The following is a 19102-nucleotide window of genomic DNA, read 5'->3' on the forward strand; positions in this document are numbered from 1 at the left end:
AAAAGCACTAAGTTTCAGCTCAAACTGCTTTTTTTAAAGAAGCAGCTTTGCTTCGTATTTCATGGCCAGATTCAAGAAACAAAAAAAGCAGTGATGAAAAAGAAGACTACTGAGTTATGATGTTCTACCTTTTAGTGTGATCATAGGGTAAAATGCCCGTTTTTCTTATTTCTAAGAAAAATGCAAATTCTGTGCTTAAGAATGATGTTGGATGCACCCCAATGAAATGGAGAGTCTAGAGGATGAGTCATTTTGTGGTCTCACATAAACAGACATACTCTAAAACTGAAGAAAACAAACCATGTCTTTGTAGCATTGGCTGGCTCCCAGGACAAGTGGCCAAAGAAACCTATAGAAATAACACATGTTGCTTGGAACATGTTGAACGGATGCTGCTCTGAAGTGCATGCAAACATAGAGCCCTGAGAGAAATTTGTGAAGACAATATTGTTTCAACTTTGATTGGAAAAAATCAAAAGCAGTTTTAGAGGAAGCCAAGTGCAAAGGTTTTGCTCTGAATGTTTGCAACATTTTCACAAAACTGTGACCTTAACAGAAGTTCCAGTACAAGTTATATTTATATTTTCTCTACTGCTCCAGCAGTTTTAAGTAATTTTTCAAACAATGCCTTAGGAGTAAAAGGACAGGGATGATCAAGCTGAATTTTTAGAGTGACAACAGAACAGAAAGATAACTTTGAGGCAAAGGCATGCTATTTGCTACCAGACAGCTATTTGCAAAGAGATGACAGATGAGACAAGTTTGTTGAGGAACATTATGCAGAAACTGATGTGAAAGATGAAATCACAAGTGTCCTTAAATTCAGATAAAATTTTCAATTTACAGATAAGTCTATAAAGGTAGACTTGGGATTTGATGTAGATTCGGGATTTGTTTGTAAAAGTGGCTTTGAAATATTAACAGGGAGAAACCCTTTTCAATAACTGGGAATCTATATTTGATGGAAATGGTGGACAATTCAACATTCATGTTCCAATATATTCCTTTGATGGGAGGAATGTCATTACTGATTCATCTTGGTGAGTTGACATTACCATTTATGTTTTATATGTCATATGTAAGGGGGGTTTTTCTACTTTTACCAGATAGTAATAGAAATAGTAGCAGTATCTGGGGCTGCTAGATGTGTGATAAAAATTTCTCACTTTCTTTATGCCATTTTTCTTTGTCTTTCTGATAGTCTAGAAATGGGATATCACATTATGTTCACCTTTCTTTCTCTCCTTTCTGTCTTTATATTTACCAAAGCACTCTTTGCTTCAAGCACAAGGAGTGCAGATCACTACACATACAGGTGTGCAGCTGAATAAAGCAAAAGAGACTTTTCCAGTAAATAACTTCTTAATGTTACCTTTCAGGCCTCAAAAAATAATATGGCATGGTTCAACTGCAAATGGGATTCGACTGGTTAGCAACTATTGTGAAGCCTGGCACACAGATGATATGGGAGCTATGGGACAAGCATCGCCTCTGAACACAGGGAAAGTTCTTGACCAGAAAGTATATAGCTGCAACAATCTGTTTATTGTTCTCTGTATTGAAAACAGTTTTGTATCTGATCTCCAAGGAAAATAATTCACCTGCTGCATGTAGGAATATTCCATTTGACAACAGAAAAAGCTGACACTGAAATTTCATTTGTAATGATATAAATATTTTAATTTTTGTAATTGCACATTTCAGGAAAAAATAGACAAAGAAAACATACCTCAACACAAACCATACTGCAGTTAGGTGGAACATCCAGTGCACACTGGATACTGGCATAGAGCCCTTCTTTCCGCTTGAACCCGATGTGGTTCGAAGCCTGCCAGCATTCAACTCCTGCTCTTCTGCCTGAGCTGGAGATCCCTAAGGGCATGAGCCAAGTGTCATGGGTGAGGAAGACCAGCAGCCTGCCTCGTAAGCAGAATGGGTCAGCAAGGCTGCTGCTGCTTCACAGCTGAGAAGCTGCATGCTTCGTGCTCTCATTTTCACTCGCATATGTTTTGGATACGCAAGGCAGCGTTCATATATATTCATATATACAGCGAATACTGGGAGGTTCTAACGCCCTACAAAGCTCGCATTTGCAAAACAAAGCTTAAAGTACAAAGGTACTCACATCCTCTGAGTTTCAGTGGAGGCCAAGTACCTGACTCCCGTAAGTTTGTACGGATCTCAAGCTGGTGCTTACACAGATATATAGCAGCTCCCACATCTTATTTCAGCTTTTCTCTTTGCAGATTCTAGGCATAGGACTTTATGCAGGATGAGTGAATTTCACATTGACAGAATCTGGTCTTTATTTTGGTGCTATTGTTACCAGGAAACCTGAAAGCAATGTTAATAGAAAACATCCTGTTCAACTGGTAGAACTGAACAAAGCAAACGCAGACAAATGAACCATCTGACCTTTATTTATTTCATTGCATATTAGAGGAAGTCATTTCCTTTTGTGTCAGACTGACAAATGAAATATGTCTGTCATGGTTTCTTTAAAATAGGTTCTACACATTGTTATCCCACTAAGTTATATGTAAAGTGATTTTCCTTTTTGTGAATTTACTCTTCTGGCATTCACATAATTAAAAAAATATCTTTAATATAAAATAACTCCAACAATTATAGGAATGATCAGGAAATGGTAATATTTTTCTATTTTAATATATTTTTTACTATCAGTATCACCATAATATCTGGAGTCATTCGCTGATATATCTGTCTACTGCATACTTTAAACAACATATTTACTTATGTTTTATCAGACAGTGACTATGGAGGTTGAACTCCACATCCTCATTTTTTTAAGATTTAAACAAGAATCCGTGTTGGAAATACATGTTTATTTGCTGACAAATAGAATATTAAATAACTAGACAGATTTTGTCAACAGACAAAAGCACATTGCACTTACAACACTAAAATGATATAATTATACAACTAAATATTTTGAAACCCTGCTTTATTTTTCCAATTGATTACAAAAGCTTACAATTCGGGTCAGCTGAATGATATCTACATTTTTGTTTTTCTGGAAAAGCAAAAAATGTAAATTACTCCATTATTACAAAATGTTAATAAGGCAGAAGCCATTTGTATTATGTTTTAAATGTATGCATAACAATTCACTGCACTCATTTATAGTTGATTTTCCTAAAATTCTGAGCCACTCTTTTGCCAGATTCCTCTAGTTCACAAAGCTGGAAGAGTTATTTATGTACAGCATGGTTACGCTCTGAGAAGGATCAAGGGGGAAAATAAAGTGCTTTTACCTGCTTCAAGCAGGAACCATCTACTTTTAATCCTTTACAGGCCAGTGGGTCTCTGCTTGCAGCCACTCATCCACATCACTTCCCACTCTTCATCTCCTGAGCTCGAGCAGCTCTCAAGGAGCTGGCTGTGCCTTTGCCTGGAACTGCAGTGACAGGAGGTGGCAGGGTCATGGGATCACACAGAAGAGCTCTGTGAAGAGGGACAAGAGAAGTCTAATAAAAACATGCAGGTTTTAGGAGATACTGAACTAGAGTTTAAGTTGGGTCCAGCAAAATGCATGCAGAGATCTTTGTGCCAGTCCTTTTACAGAGCTAACCCATCTCTGTATCCTGAACAGAGCTTAGCAGGGAACTGAAATGGCTGAGCACCATCAATAAATTGCTAAAAATCTCACCGTGTTTGCTTCCCACCTTTAACAATTATCTGCAGGCTACAGCAATTTATTGTACACCCTTTAACTGAAGACAGAGCACAAACTGTGCACCACATGGGCTGCCACGGTGCTGACCTCACAGGCTTGCTCACACACTGAGGGAGACACCTTTATCAGAGAATGGCACAAGAGACCTGTTAGAAAGATGATGTTTCCCTTGGGGAAAACACTAACAACAGCAACAACAATACAGACCTTTTTTCAAAGCCAGTGAGGTTCTTTACATTCTCTAGTATAAATGAAAAGAAAAAATAGTATTCATCAAGGATATGACAGAGAAAAAAATTAGTCCAGTACTTAAGAATAAATTAGCTTTCTATGTCAAAGGAAAACACTTTTTTCACCACTGTTCCAGCATGAAGGTCATCTGCACTTGGGGCAGAATGTTTGCTAATTCAGGTTAGAAACTGTGTATAAGGCAAGGTAATCACCAAGAGATTACTAGTGCAAGGTTGAAAACAGTAACTGCACAAGAAATCGATGTACAAGTCCAAATTGTACTGAATTGTGATTACTCCAATATCCTGATGTAGCCTGCTGGTTTTGTCAGCAGTAGGTAACCAGCAGGTCTTTGCCCCTGCTCAGTTCAGGGAGCTTTTCTCTGGGCAATCATAAACCATGCCATGGTACCATCTATCAGTAGTGTGCTGCTCTGCTCAGAAGAACTGCAGTGAGAGGAGCAGTTTCTCCTCCCATTGCTGCTATAATCAAGCCAAACCTGTGAGTTTCTACAGTGCAGCATACATATCTCAAAGGACTGACAATCAACAAAATTCCTTTTGGTGTGACCAAAGACTGCCAGCCTTGCTTCTGAGCTGTGCAGTGAGAGAAGAAAGAACAACTTGCAGTATGTCCTGCCTGGAAGATTCCACAGTTCCTCTTCTTTGGCATTGAGATTCAGGTATTACTTCTGCATTAATACTCCCAAGTCCTGTTTTCACTCCACTACCATCCTGGAGAAGAGAGCCTGTCTTCTAGATTTTTAAAAAAATTACATGCTAGAATTGCAATTTCGTTTTGGTGTTCGAGTACTGGGATTAATGCCATGCATGCATCTTAAAAAAGCACCTGGTTGGCGTTTGGCTTTTATTTGCTGGTCATGATACACAGTTTCAGCCTGCACTCTAACAGTTCCTCCTTGCTGTGTCTCCTTAATGCTTCAACGGTAGCTGCCCAGAGATAGAAATATTTCTAGATGAACATCTACTTGACTACTTTGATACTTTAACACAAACCTGGCCCGCCTTTTTTAACCAGTCAGAGGGCTGCTATTTGCTGCATCTTAAAAGGCCTTTTCTGCACCTTGGTGCAATTTCCCTTACCAGCTGATCTAAAATTTTTCCTACCATACTCCCTTCCACTGTATCCATATTGAAAAACAAAAACACCATAAGGCCACCCTGTTCTTCTGATGTTCCTAATTAATGGTTTTATGTACACACAGCCTAACTTGCAGGTGCACCCAGAGTGCATGTCTCAGCTCCAGCAGTAGATTTTGCATGGGGGAGAGGAACACAAAATCAAAACATCTCTTCATCCGACGTGGGCAAAAGAGAGGAACGGAATTACAGACAGCACAGGCTGTGGGAATTTCTACATTGTGCCACTTTGCCTGGGGTAGAGTTCCTTTTCTTCACAGTAGCTGGTATGGGGCTGTGCTTTGGCTGTGTACTGACAGCGGGGTTGTTAACACACAGATGTTTTCATTCTTGCTGATCAGGGCTTACATAGAGCCAAGGCCTTTTCTGCCTCTCACCAGCGAGGCAGCTGGGGGTGCACAGGGAATTGAGAGTGGATGCAGCTGGGACAGCTCACCCCAGGAATATCCCACATCAGATGGCATCATGCTCAGCACATAAAATGGGGGGAAGAAGCAGGAAGGGAGAATAATTCCAGTGCTGGCATTTGTCATCCCAAGTCACCATTCCATTCCAGCCCTGCTCTCCTGGGTATGGCTTAACATGCCTGAAAATGGGAGAAACAGTGAATTAATTCTTTGTTTTGGTTTGCTTGTGTGTGGTTTTTGTTTTACCTATCAAACCTAACCCGTGAGTTTTCTCAGCTTTACTCTTCCAGTTCTCCCTCTCATGCCACCCTGAGGAAAGTAAACAAACAGCTGTGTGGGGCTGAGTTGTCAGTCAGGGTTAAGCCACAACACGCACATAAAATCAATTCAGCATCACGCCCTGGTGTAACTTATAACCTTCCCTCATCCTGTCTCAGGGATACTGGTAATGCTTCAGCAGAAAAGGGGGTGACAGCCTGGTTGAACCTTACAAGAAGTACCTAAGAACACATAGATCACATTCAAATTCAAGCCAGGACAATGATGACATGGCCTCTGCAGGAAAGATGATTTGTATCGTGCACTTTGAGTATATTCACATGAATAGCAGTATAATAGCAGTATAATAACTGTGTTTTCCACAGATCAGTACCAATACCACCTCACAGGTGTTTTGTTTGACTTTCCTTGGTTCCAGGCATACTTGTTGAGGTCCTAGCCATAATGATGGTTTGTAATTGAAAAGACACTATCTCCTCACTGAGTTATACAGGTTGGTTTTAACATCCAAAAAATTATTTGCCAGTATTTAGCTTTGCTTTACAGTTATATATTTTCACATTGCAGGCCTCAAGGTTTCAGGTGAGGTTAGTCTCATCCCCAAGGCTACCACTACACTAGAAAATTATCACAGTCAAGGCAGAGCTATTAGCAGAAGTATCACATCTGACTGACAGCCAAACTGTTCCCTGACACAGTTCTGGTCAGTGATGTTTGTAACCCTTCCAGCCACTTTAGGGGATGATTTGCACTGGCAGCATGTGCCAAGAACTACTATTGTGGATAGTTTGAAGGAGCCACCCTATTTTGGAGCAGAAAGATTTAATTGTACTCACAGGTGCTTAAGCATTTTGCCTGGTCTCAAGGCTAACTGGAGTTATCAGTCATCCCACTGAAAGCCTGTAGAGGGACTGCAGGACATCCATGTCTGGTGCCCACAGAACACATATCAATGGTTCTTTATATCTTTTTGTCAAACTTAATAATATACATTCCTCCTGGAAACATTCTCCACTCATGCAAACCCCATGTCCAGACTGCCTTCATTCAGAGTACCCCCCAAGGCATCATTGTCCTACACAAACTGTATATAGATATATTGTGCCATTCAAAGCCATATTGATAGATATATAGAGAGACAGATAGATAGATATAGAGATAGATAGATCTATATAGAGATAGATAGATCTAATACATATATTAGATGTATCTGTATCTGATATATAGATATATTGTTATCTATATATCAATATACATATATTGTGCCATATCCTCACCTCTTTCAACACTGATGAGCACATTGGCTAGAGCATGGATTGACTGTTCACAAAGAATTTGCAGACTGTTCATCTGAGAATTAAAGGGTACTGGTATAGTCATCGTGTACAACTGATAACTACTATCATGATGTTTTCATTAGCAAACAGGGCAACACAAGACATTTATTTGAGAGCTTTACCCTAGCTGGTGGATCAGCCATCATGTTGGTGTGTACAGCCTGCCTGTTAGGAGTACAGAACAGCTTCCCATTCTAGGGTCAGCAGAATCCCCTCAGGGAGTTTTCAGTGCCTAGAGGTCTGCTTAGGTTCTCCTGAGACACCAAACATCACTTCCTAAAATCATCCCACCACCCTTTCAGCCAATCTCTGAGAAGCCTCCTTCATACTTTGAAATGTGAGACTGCATCCATCCCTTGACCCTACACCATATTAGGGTAGAGTGAGTGGTGTGTTTGAACTCCCGTGCTGATCAAATTCTTATTGTAATGTTGACCAAAACCAAGCCCCAAGTCATATTACATTTCCTTTTTCCAGCTGAGTGAATCAGGAATTGTTCATCAGCTTCATCAAAGCAATTTCCTGTTTGTTGATGCCATTATTTTGAAGTCCATGTCTCCTTCCAAGAACTTATAATGAAGTGGGCTCTGAGCCTTCACAAGGGTACTTGGGTTCGGGAAATCCCTAGGGTACATCTGTGAACAGGTTATTTCAGAAGTATTCACTGCTGTACTTCATCAGCTCTGCCTACAGAGTAAGAAACTGACTTGCTCCAGCAGATTTTTCCCACACTATTACTTGACAAAATTTATCTATCATTATAGCAAATCTGTTCTTAAACCACAAATTTATCTCAGACATTTTTCTTGATCTCAAACATCCAGGATTTGGAGGTAATCTATATCAGGAAGACACATCAATTTTGGCATCATACACTCACAAGTAAAGGTCTTTTAAGCATATCCTGAAACTGTTTGCCTCTTTTGCTGAGAACCAAAAACAAGGTACAGAAGCTAATTGGCTCAAGAGTTTGGAAGAGCACGCTAAAATTTGCTATGGCAGAGATGATCTGAGTAATTTAAACATATACCACTGACACAGCTTAAGCTTTGGGAGGATTATCTAAAAGGGTTTTCATCATGCAGAACTCCCAAGTCAATCTCCATTTTCATCCAAATAAAGCTTACAGAAGTTCAAAAGAGCAGACATAGGACTGTTATTTGTGCAAAGGTTTAGAATCCAGCCAAAACTGATGCTATGCATTAATCCACCTGAATCAGAAATGGACATACATACAGCTATTTAAAAGTTAAAAAAAAAAAAGAAAACAACACCACAACAAAAACAACAACACCCAACCCTTATTAAAATCCAGAATTCATCAAGATTCGGAGTTAAATGTTTATTCACTATCTCTCTCTTAGAATAGTAGAATAATTTGGATTGGAAGCAGTCTCAGGTCATCTAATCCAACTCCCTGCTCAAAGTACAGCTAAGGTAACTTCAAAGCTTGATCTTCTCAAATTGTAGGCAAACAAACTGAAGCTGCAGCAGTGTGCTCAGATGTCTACACCTCCATTTTAAGAAGGCAAGAAATTGGTATTATGTGCCATGATTCTTTTCTGTTAGGTCAGGCAAGTGTCCAGCTGATGGATAGAGGTAATTGCCACCAAAGTCAGAATAAAATCTGTGGCCTGGGTTTCCCAAAATTTATCTTCTGATGGAAGATCTCTGTTCTGACAAAGAAAAGGTTGGGGGAGAGAAGCAAGGTAAGTTGCAGCATCTAACTCAGTCACCTCCTAATATGCATGCTTTTTTTTGAGAAAGTCAACTCTCCCAGCCTAGCTATTGATGATATTTCAGAGGACACTGAAAGCCTTGGGCTCACATGGGCAAAGTCCTGTTCTCAACTGAGTAATATATAAGGACAGGTAAGAAGCTACTCATTCCCTCAAAGTTACTGAATTACAATATCTTTCTTACAAAACCCCGATTCCTCACCACCAGGAGAAAAGCTCAGGAAAACTGATGAGTAATCTAGAGGAGGGATCAAAATAGTCACAGCTGTGTCCTGTTGTACACTTCAGTAAGACATAAGGTGGGAAGGGGTCAAGGTAAGACAAGTCAAAAAGACCAAGGAGGAGGAATAGTAACATTCTGAAGTTGTGGTGAACTCTATGAATGAGAAGCTAGAACGAGATATAGATTTATCAGCTCTGTAGAGGTTCTGTTAAAGCAAATCTGAAGGCATTAAACAACACTGGCTACAGTCAGAGCTACAAAAGGGAGAGTGAACAAGATGGTTGTGAAGGGCAGCCCAGTTGAATCTGATAGATGTCAAACACAATGATGAAAAGGATTTATGTATCCATATCCAAGATTCATGGTCCTCTAATTTCTCCTTGGCCACAGGTAAGACATCCATGGGAAACTGTGCTGCCATTGACACTTTAGGCTATTAAAGAGCAAGAATCTTTCTGCAGTTCACGAATAGGAATCCAGAGCTGTTGAAGTAGCTCCAGTAGGAAAGACCCTGAGTAGCACCCCAAATATCCTTAGTCTTGCAAATAACCACAAACCACTTGGGCATTAAACCTGTATTTTGCATTAGAATAATACGTTGTGGTGGTTTAAATTGGTTGTAATTGACAGGTTGGCTGACGAATGGGAGTGTTTCTACGTCTCTGGAAACACAGCCTTAAATCCGAACTTTTCAGATGACTCTGCCTCTTTCCTTTTCCAGTCATCGAGAAGGTAACATCACTCATGGGTCTGGTTGGGCTGGTCCCCTGGGGCCAGACCTGCCGGGCCTCGGGGGGGGCCCTGCCTGTGGGACAGTGGGTGAGACTGGCCGTGTCCCCTCTGTCCCCTCTTGGCTCCTCCGATGGGGAGAGGAGGAGAAGGACTGCAGACCAGCAGTCTGACCCTGCGCCAGGACCACGGTGGCCCTGCTCTGGGCCTTGGTTGCCAGAACCGCTGGTCCAAAGGAGGAGAGACTTTTAAGAACTTTTTCTCTGGAGCCCTAGGAAGCTGATCTGAGTTTAAATCGCTTGAAGTCTGACCAGGGGTGGAAAAGATTTCATCTATCAATGTTCTTGAGCCTGCGTTTTCCCTTCCTCTCTCCTGACCACCATCTGTGGCCTTGAGTCTGCTGAAGAAGAAAAACTCTAAGCAAAGACTTTAACTCTTTTCCCTCCTCCGTGGAAGACATTTGAAATGTATAGAGAGAGAGCATTGAGAAAAAGTCAGTGAAAGAACTGAGAAAGATTATTTTGAAGGTGGGATAGAGGAAGTGGACATTTCTGACCGGACTTCTCTAGATGTGAATTATGGGGAAATGGATTGTTTTTGTAATATCCTAATGTTGCTTGGGGGAATGCAAGTTCTAGCCAAAGGGTTGTGTGTATTGATATACATGGGTTTTAATTAAGAGTTTTGATTAGAATTTATCCCCGGCTCCTGGGAAATAAAATAAGGAGGTTTCTATTTCTTTTGAGAGAGAAGTGAATTTAGAAATGGAAGAGAATCCCTGTTTTGTACTAGAAAAGCATTCTTAAAATGATACCCAAAACACGTGGAAGCCCATGAACAGCGTGAAAAGCTGTTATATAGGTGAGACTGCACAGAATCTGCAAAATTCTGGGCGATTGCAGGTCTCTGAAAGCCACTCGATTTTTATTTCTTGTGGCGTGTTCCCCATAACCCTAGAGAGGGTCCCTTCCAGAGTGATATAGAATCGTGTTTAAATAGTGAAAACTGACTGAAAATCATAGTTTTCTCTCTGTAGTGTGTGAAAAAGTAAACAACTGGAAGGGGTGGGCTGGGGGGGGGAGGTGTTTGTATGTCTCAGCGGGTCTCATTTTTTGCCTTTCCTCTTTTTTTAGTGTGTATTAATAAAATCTATCTGTTCTTACTTTTAAGTTGTGCCTGTTTTGCCTTTTTCTCCCAAAAATCCTATCTCCCAGCTGATAAACAAAATTTGATGAATGTCAAACCACGACATACGTTAAAATGTAACCGCTTCCAGGAATACTTTTGCAGGAATACCCTAGTTCTAGATAGAATCTATTAACTATGTGGAGAGATTGAAGTTTAGGTAACCTTGCTTCACAACATTCTCTCAAATTTTAGGTATCTGTACATTGTGCAGAGAACTTAAGCACTCAACTGTAAAAAAGCTACAGTGAAAAGATTTTAGCTGCTTACATCTAAGCTAAGTTACTTCTGAACTACCAAAACCTATTTTAATCAAAGGCTGGTCGAGATAAGAAGTAGAGCAGTGACTTTTGTCTTACAAAATTAGAGCCTGCTTCAAAGTTAATCTTAGTTCCTAAGCAAGAGAAGAATGGGGTAACAGCTCACCTATTCCACGACTTCTGGGAAAACATGTCAGTGTCTTTCATGATTATGAGTAAAGCCCAGCGGCAGCTGTGACTGTCCCAAGCCAACTTGGAAGCATACAAAGAAGTTGACTACAGGACAAAGTTAGAACAGTACAGAACAGAACAGGAATCTGATGAGACCAAATTACTCCTTTACAGTTTTTGATAGCAATGTTCAAATATATACTGCATTTCAGGCTCAAGTGGTTTATGGCAGTTTCCTTTTCACAGGGTTTCTTCATCTTTTTGCTCCAGAGAACTAGGATTACTCATCAAGGCATGACTAAGGCATGGTGTGGCCCAGGAGAAAGGATGATCTCATGCTTGTGGCAACAGAACTGTGCCCAAAGGAATGCAATTCTGTCCCTGATTCACTCATGGAGGAAAAGCTCCACATAAATGGGTCCCTTTTAGAGTAGGTGACAGAGAATGTGGAGTAGATCAACATGCAGTACCAGGCTAAAATAGACTAAAGACAGTACAACCAGCCACAAACACCTTTGTGTTCCATGTCCTGCATTCTTTCTTATGCCAACGCTCAAAATCATGAAACCCCACAGAGAGTACAGTTTATCAAAAACACCCTGCAAAATAAAAGATACTTGTTCATTTCTGATTTTGCTCTTTGATTTGGTTCCTGTGGATAAGATATGAGCAAGCATCAGCAGAAGTGAGGGCAGAATCGCATAGCCTCTCAGGCTTGGAGAGCAGTTATCCCACAAATGCTAGAAGGCATCTCTTCTTAGAACTAATTCTCGTTTGCCTGTGGGTTGAGCCATTTCTGAGAGTTGATTCAAGTGGAAACTAAAACTGCATTAAAAAAGAGCCCCAACCAGTCTCCAAAATGTAATATTTACACTGCCCTTTGACCTTCAGCAAAATTCTGAGCAAATATGTATCCTGGAAAAAGACAACGCATTCAGCTTCTCAAGAAAATCTGGACTTGTCATGGCTTCAGCCACAGCTACAAAAGGAGTAACCTCCTCTATAAAACTAAACTGCAACAGAATGATGCAAAGATATACTCTAGTCTTTTTGCCTTACTGAATTTTGAACATTATTTGGACTCTTCATTTTGTCTTGTAATATAATCATTAATTTTGGCAAATTAGTTCCCATGACCAGTTAGCTGAACTGAAAATGTCTCCTCACTAAAGAGGGCTTTCCTTTTCCCATTTTTTACTCTTCTTTAGATAAAATAAATATATATACTTATTAGCATCATTTCCAATATTTTGTTGGCAGAACAACCCAGCGTCCTGAGGGACATGTTCCTAATCTTCATTTAAAATGTTTTTTTTTTTTTTTTTTGTTTGTTTGTTTTTTTTTCCCCCTTCATATTATCCTGTCTTGAAATTAGGAATGCAATTCTCTTGTTCTCTTGGCAATGGTTGCCTTTAAATACCACTGACAACAGGAAGGTATGTTGTGCAGATGTGATGAATGTATTTTTGCCACTACTATTGCAGGAGTTCTAGGATATTAATTTATCTAGAATCTTAATCTAACATTCTTAAATTCTCAAGAGAGACAGTTTCTTCAGCGATCTAGTATCCAGACTACTAAGACTTCTTGGGTAAAAGTCAGTCATTACACTCAAGGGATATGGCTGATGGAAAATGACTGCTGTAATAGAGAAACCAAATTCTCAGAAACAAAATGAAGTAAGTGATGGTTATTTGCAACCAGAAAAATGTTGTTCAGGAGAATTCCCATGCTAATTCAGACCTGAAAAGAGCATGAATTATTATTTTTATATAGGCCCAGTGTCAAAAGTCTTCCCTCTTAATAATGTCACTTGGAAATGCAGAAATAACCAAAGACTTACACAATCTCAAAACTACATATTCTTGGAGAAAAGGTAGAAACCTAACAGCTCAAGAACTGGTAAAGGATTAAGTTCTTCAAAGTATTTCCATAATCTTTCTCATGACTCCATAATTTGTCATTTTATTCAAATAGATCTTTAGCCTGTTCTTCTCTTCTCCAGTTTTTATTCCTGAGTAGGTACAAATTCCATTACCTGATTTAAAGGTAGAAGTGCCCTTTTAGAATACATTACAAAACAACTTTCTTGAAACTTCTCAAGCTACAGCACCTTTAAAGTGAACCCTCTCTATTGATTGTAAATGAACCAGTGGAAACTTACAGAAAATACTGCTTAGAGAGACTATAGCAACATGATTTTGAAATAACCTTGTATAATCTAAACTGTGATATAAGGTTTAATACTATCACCTCAAGCAACCTACAGCCACATGCACTGAAGAATGAGAGTGGGTGGGGAATACGTATCAAGTCTAAAAAAGCTGCAGCAAAGCAAGCAGTTCCTGTAGTGCACAGCAGAAGAACTTCTCTCTTCTCTCATTTACAGTTTGCAGGGTTAATAAATCAATGTCAGGAGTCAAATATTATTTTATTAATTTTCATTAATTTATTAATTTTTTTGTCTTCCTTATTATTTTATTTTTATTGGGAGTTTATAATCTACTGAACAAAATGTTGCTTTAACAACAAAGTGAAAGTTATATTAAAAAACTTGATTTTTTTTTTTTTAAGGATAACTGATATTTAATGCAAGTTGTGATCTAGATCCCCAAATCTAATTTTGAGGTCTTAGCAACTTGTCACCAGAATTCCCACTTCCTACTCTAGGAAATTTCTTGTCTGCTATGAGCCTTTATTCCATGGAAGAAGAATCAAGCTTGTCAAGCCCACAGGATGCCTGTCTGCTAACGGGTACACAGAGGATTACAATAGGAAAATCTCATTATATGTGCACTGCCAGAAAGACATTAACTTCTGCTAGGTTACACAAGCTGCTTCTTCCCCACTCCAGGCAAAACTGAGTCCAGCCTCTGGAGGAAAATTTCTTTCTTTGATAAGCGAAATGATACAGATTATTACTTGCACCGTCAAGTTGGAATGAGTAGTGTCCAATCGGGTAAAAGCTGTACCTCCCCAGGAAAAGAAAGATCTTTTTTTAATTAGAGGCAAGCTACTTTCACTCATGTATCCATTGCTGTAGCTGTAGGTGAGATGCCCCTGCCACTTTAGAGCTACCACATTAACAGTGTAACAGAGTTATATACAGCAATGTAAGGCCTTCAAACGTAATGACAAACAGTCTAAAGTAATTTCTGGACGGGTGAAGTCAGCTTTCTGCTTCTGGCAACCACTCCCTAAGATACCCAGTCTTCCTAGTCACTGCTGTGTTTAGCAGCATGTCTTGGACTATGCACTTCTTCCCTACTTTCAGCATGAGGCCTCTCTGTAAGGAGACTTGCAGTCAGCACCGCTCTCTTCGAATAGTTCATACCTGATTTCAAGCAAAGTTAGATCAGGACACATACAGTAAACAAGCACAGCAGCTGATGGACTCTATAAGCTGGAATGAAACACGAGGTTTAAGGAGTTTGATTGTCATCACTGAGATCTGCTTAAAGAGCTTAGGACACTATGACATGTCCACAAACCCATTACCTGTGAAATAAGGTGGGAGTTAGCTGCAGGGATCAAGAAGCTGTGTACTAATGTGGTACATTGCTGGGCTGCTCAGCTTATAACTCTTGGATATAAAGTGTTCCACAGTGAATTAAAAGCAAAAAGGGCTTCATATATCTTAAGCTTTAACTGGCCTTCAGCTAAAGGAGATGATTAACTGGGTGTTCAATAACTAAAATCTCAGAGTATTTAGTTTTGGAAACATTGATGAGTCAAATCAGGCAATGTTTATAAGGGTTATAAAATGAGTAATTCTGAGTGTTTTATAAAGCACTGACTTCAAAAAAGTGATCCCTTTTGCTTGTCTATGATTTAGAAAGATCACAGATCTTTGTGAAACTTTCTGGTTTGTGTACTTACAGAAACTGCACACTAATAAGCACTTTGATATTTTCTGTCACAGTTTGAGTAAAGTTGTTTGGAAAAATCAAGGACTAGGTGGGGAGGGCAATGCTGTGTTTTTTTCAATAACTTATTCTATTTTTGTAAATGTTACACATTCAGTACTTTTCCTCTTGCTGAGTTCCTTGGTGAAAGTAATTTGTAAATGTCATGATACACTGAATAGTTCTTCCAAACAAACAAACATAACATTTAGCTACTTATCATGGACAGGAAACTGTAAAAAAAAAATGAAGTTTTACAACAGCTTTATTTTTTATTGCTTTAGCACTAATGGTGCACACAATGTTGGTGAGAGAGAGATTCTTTATCACCCTGATGCAGTACCTCTTACACTGAAAGACTAATAAAACTTCTATTCATTGCCATTAATACTATTTCCTATCACATTTGCATATATTTTTACTTTAAAACCTGAAAAACCCCAAATTTACTAGTGCCCATTTTTGGAACTAAATCAGCCTATAATACAAGAACATTCATATTCTTGAGTTTTCTCAAAGGCTAACCTACAGAACAAATTGGTTTGTATAATTGTACATTGTTGTAATAGGACACGAAATAAAGATGCTTGACTCCAGTCAGAGGGCAGTAGAAATCAGAAGGCTTTATTTACAATTCATTCAGCCCCTTTATAACATGCTGCACTAAGAAGACATGTTACTGGTCCATAGAACTGAGACCTCTCCCATTGGCTAAGTAACAGAAATAGCAAACACCTGTTGTTATGGGAAAGGAATATTGTTTACACAAGGTTGTTCTAGGAAAAAGAAAACTGTTGAAAAGTTTCCCTTGGGAAGAGCCAGCAACTCTCAGGCTCAGAAAATATCAATCCCACAGTATCTCTCACTACTCATCCCTTTCCAAAATGTCTTTTATTTCAATGCCCTGTGTAGTTTCCTACTTTGGGGAGGTTTTGCAGTACAGAGAACATTTGAATCTTTCACGCAGTTGTAATTATTTTGTTTTCCATCTTCCAGAAAAGAAAAGCATAAGTAGTGTTCATGCACTGACAATAATTCTTGCAAAAAATAAAAGTAGCACTAGGTAAAGATTAATTATTTCATTCTCTCTCCCTGTGGGTGCTACACATGTGTATGACTGTCACATTCTAGCACAGAAGAAAGAAATTAATCAGTGTTTAAATTACAGCTATTCCCTGTATAATAACCTGATTAACTCAATCTAAACAGCAAGGATTTTTCAAATCTGCCCAACCAAATTGATAATATAAACGAATCTCATAAATCCAGATCATTTGGGTTTTCTGCATCACCTTGCTTTGTGTTCTACCTTGCATCAAAAATAATGATGATTTTGTTGCTTATTTCTATAATTGGAATATAATTATGTCATAAATTCATTAGCTTATTAGAAAAAATAGGCTACGCAAAATGGGAGGTTTGACTTCTCTTCTAAATTTATGTCCACTGATGACATTATTTCCATCGTCAGTAAGTATTGAGGATTGCAGTAGGTAAGAAGTGGTTTTAAGGATTCCTTTACAGGAAATACTGAAAAATTATATTTAATCCATCCAGTTAAAATGTCACAACCATACAACAGTCATGCACTTTTTTTCTATTGAACTTTTCAAATTTGTACAGTGAAATTGTTTTTTCATTCTATTTTGACAGGAAAAGGCCAAGTAATTGTTGTAATTTTGAAGAATCTGTGATCACAGAATTGTAATTTTCTTCTTAAACAAAATGTCGCTTTACAGAAAGGCATATCTTGGAAACTGTTTTACTGACTGTGTCATTGTCTGACTTAGCCTCACTTGACTAACTAGCATGTTTAAGGATGAAAATAATTAGATGCAGGCATCAAGATCTCCTCATTTTCTTTGGATTGGCATTCAATTTGTTTGAAGACATAGAAAGAAACAAATTATTTAAATCTTTTCAGGCCATCATTTTTATTTTGTAATTTTTATTCAACTGCTCCATTTTGCTTAGCAACAACAAAGGCAGACTTTATTGTTACCAGAGGACATGTAACATGAACTACTTTTCATCTCAACCAGTGAATCTAAGTACCTCTCCTATAGCCCTCCTAAAGATGCCAGGTACTGCCCAGTTGAGCAAAACCCCTGCTGCACCAAAAGCAGTCATGAAGCTCATAAGAAAGAAGGGGAGGACCTAAATGTTGGAAAAGGGGAATTGACAGCAGAAGTAAAAGTGGAAGGAAGATGATGGAAAAACATCAGGATGAGTCTTACAGTAATAAGGGGGAACTGATGGGGGAAGGTGCCAACAAGAACAAGGCCCAAATGTCTACCAAAGCTCATTGAATATCAAGAGTATATATCATAATCAGAAATTCTTAGACTCCACCTTAATTGAGACCAAAAGCTGTAGTCTTAAGAATCTGGACGCGTGGAAGCATACCAAGAAAAGGGGAGACTCCGGACATGCAGAACCCATTTTGACAGCTCTGCTTCTGGCCCATGTGTACTTTGGCTTTTAAATCTAACATACACAAGATTAGAGAGAGGTTCCCAGGGATCAGGACAGCGGATGACATAATTTTAGGTCTGTCTTCTGTAGTGGTCTCTACCTCATGCGTGACACCAAAGAAAAGTGAGGTCTGGCAAAAAAATATTTCCCTTGTAGTGACACTACTTGGAAATGACCTGAATCCATCTTAGCTAGTGAGCTGCTACCTGCAAGTTATTGATTTATTTTAATTTTTCTGTGTCTATCAGCCAAATGTCACTTGGGATGTTAATTCAAAATGTACTGCACAGGACTGAACTTGGAGCCCTGAGGAAAAAATCCTTCACCCTCTCTGCCTACTGCTCCTGCCTTCCTTCAGATACAGTCTCTGCCCCATCCTTAGACCCAGGAGATCTGCAATGGGGAAATGAATAGTGGACTTTTTTTTTTTTTTCCCTGAGCATCTAGCTTTCTTAACTTACGGCTTCAATGCTCTACATTAATTTAAAAGGTATCTCAGGATTTGAGCAATTTAACTGAGTGCTTCATTGTTTCTTTCTGATGCTAATATATTTATATGAGGATTAGCCCTCTAAGTATTTCTACGTAGGGATAACTAAGAACATGTTTGCCTAGTGTTGTCAGCTTCAGTAAGTAGTTCATTACAGCATGGATCTATATCAAATCCAGACATTCGGTTTAACATCTGTCATGAAGTGCACATCATTAAAATGTTGTTTTGTGAGAGAAAGTATAACTACGATGTGTTTATGTATGGCATTGATCATTGCTCAGAGAGAAAGGGAAAGAGAATGACTTCATAAATATTTACCTCACTTAGAACTATTATATTATCAAGATTCTTAACCAGGTGAAGGGTACTGTAGGAGAAACAAGACTTTTTGTTAAAGCAGTGTTGGCTGAACAACTGCTAGTAAAAGGCAGGAGACCAGTGTGCCATGGCAGTGAACGTCGTCCTGTGCAGAGTGTGGAGGGTCTGTCCTGAACACCGTCACCGGGAAAGGCACCATCTGGCAGAGACATTGCACGGGGCTTGCAAGAGCGACTGCAAGTAACGTGGAAAAACACCTGTTGATCTTCGTGACTTGGGCTGTCATTGGAGGGTCACACTGCATGCAAAACAAGCAACAAAGGGAGTATAAAAGCATATCCTGAGAGACTCTGAACCGATTCAGGATCAGGACACAACAGTCAGATATTGGAGCTGGGAGGGTGGGTGGATGGATTCCCAGAGCAAGCAGATAACAGCTGGGAGTGGTAACCTGATCGCAGAGGCAAGAGGAGAGCCTTTCCTCCTGCTCTGC

The 19102-nt window shown here is 39.2% G+C and overlaps 1 protein-coding gene across 1 annotated transcript in view; it reads left to right on the top strand.

Annotated features, from left to right (window-relative positions):
- Positions 1-2532, top strand: part of COL15A1 (collagen type XV alpha 1 chain) — a 112590-nt gene extending 110058 nt beyond the window's left edge. The window contains exons 41-42 of the mRNA XM_066323519.1: positions 925-1040; positions 1380-2532. Of these exons, the coding sequence (XP_066179616.1) occupies positions 925-1040; positions 1380-1596 (333 nt within the window). The 3' untranslated portion in view covers positions 1597-2532. The remainder of the gene's footprint in view (positions 1-924; positions 1041-1379) is intronic.
- The last annotated feature ends 16570 nt before the right edge of the window (positions 2533-19102 follow it).

Source organism: Sylvia atricapilla, chromosome 1 (genome assembly GCF_009819655.1).
Source record: "Sylvia atricapilla isolate bSylAtr1 chromosome 1, bSylAtr1.pri, whole genome shotgun sequence".
Taxonomy (NCBI): domain Eukaryota; kingdom Metazoa; phylum Chordata; class Aves; order Passeriformes; family Sylviidae; genus Sylvia; species Sylvia atricapilla.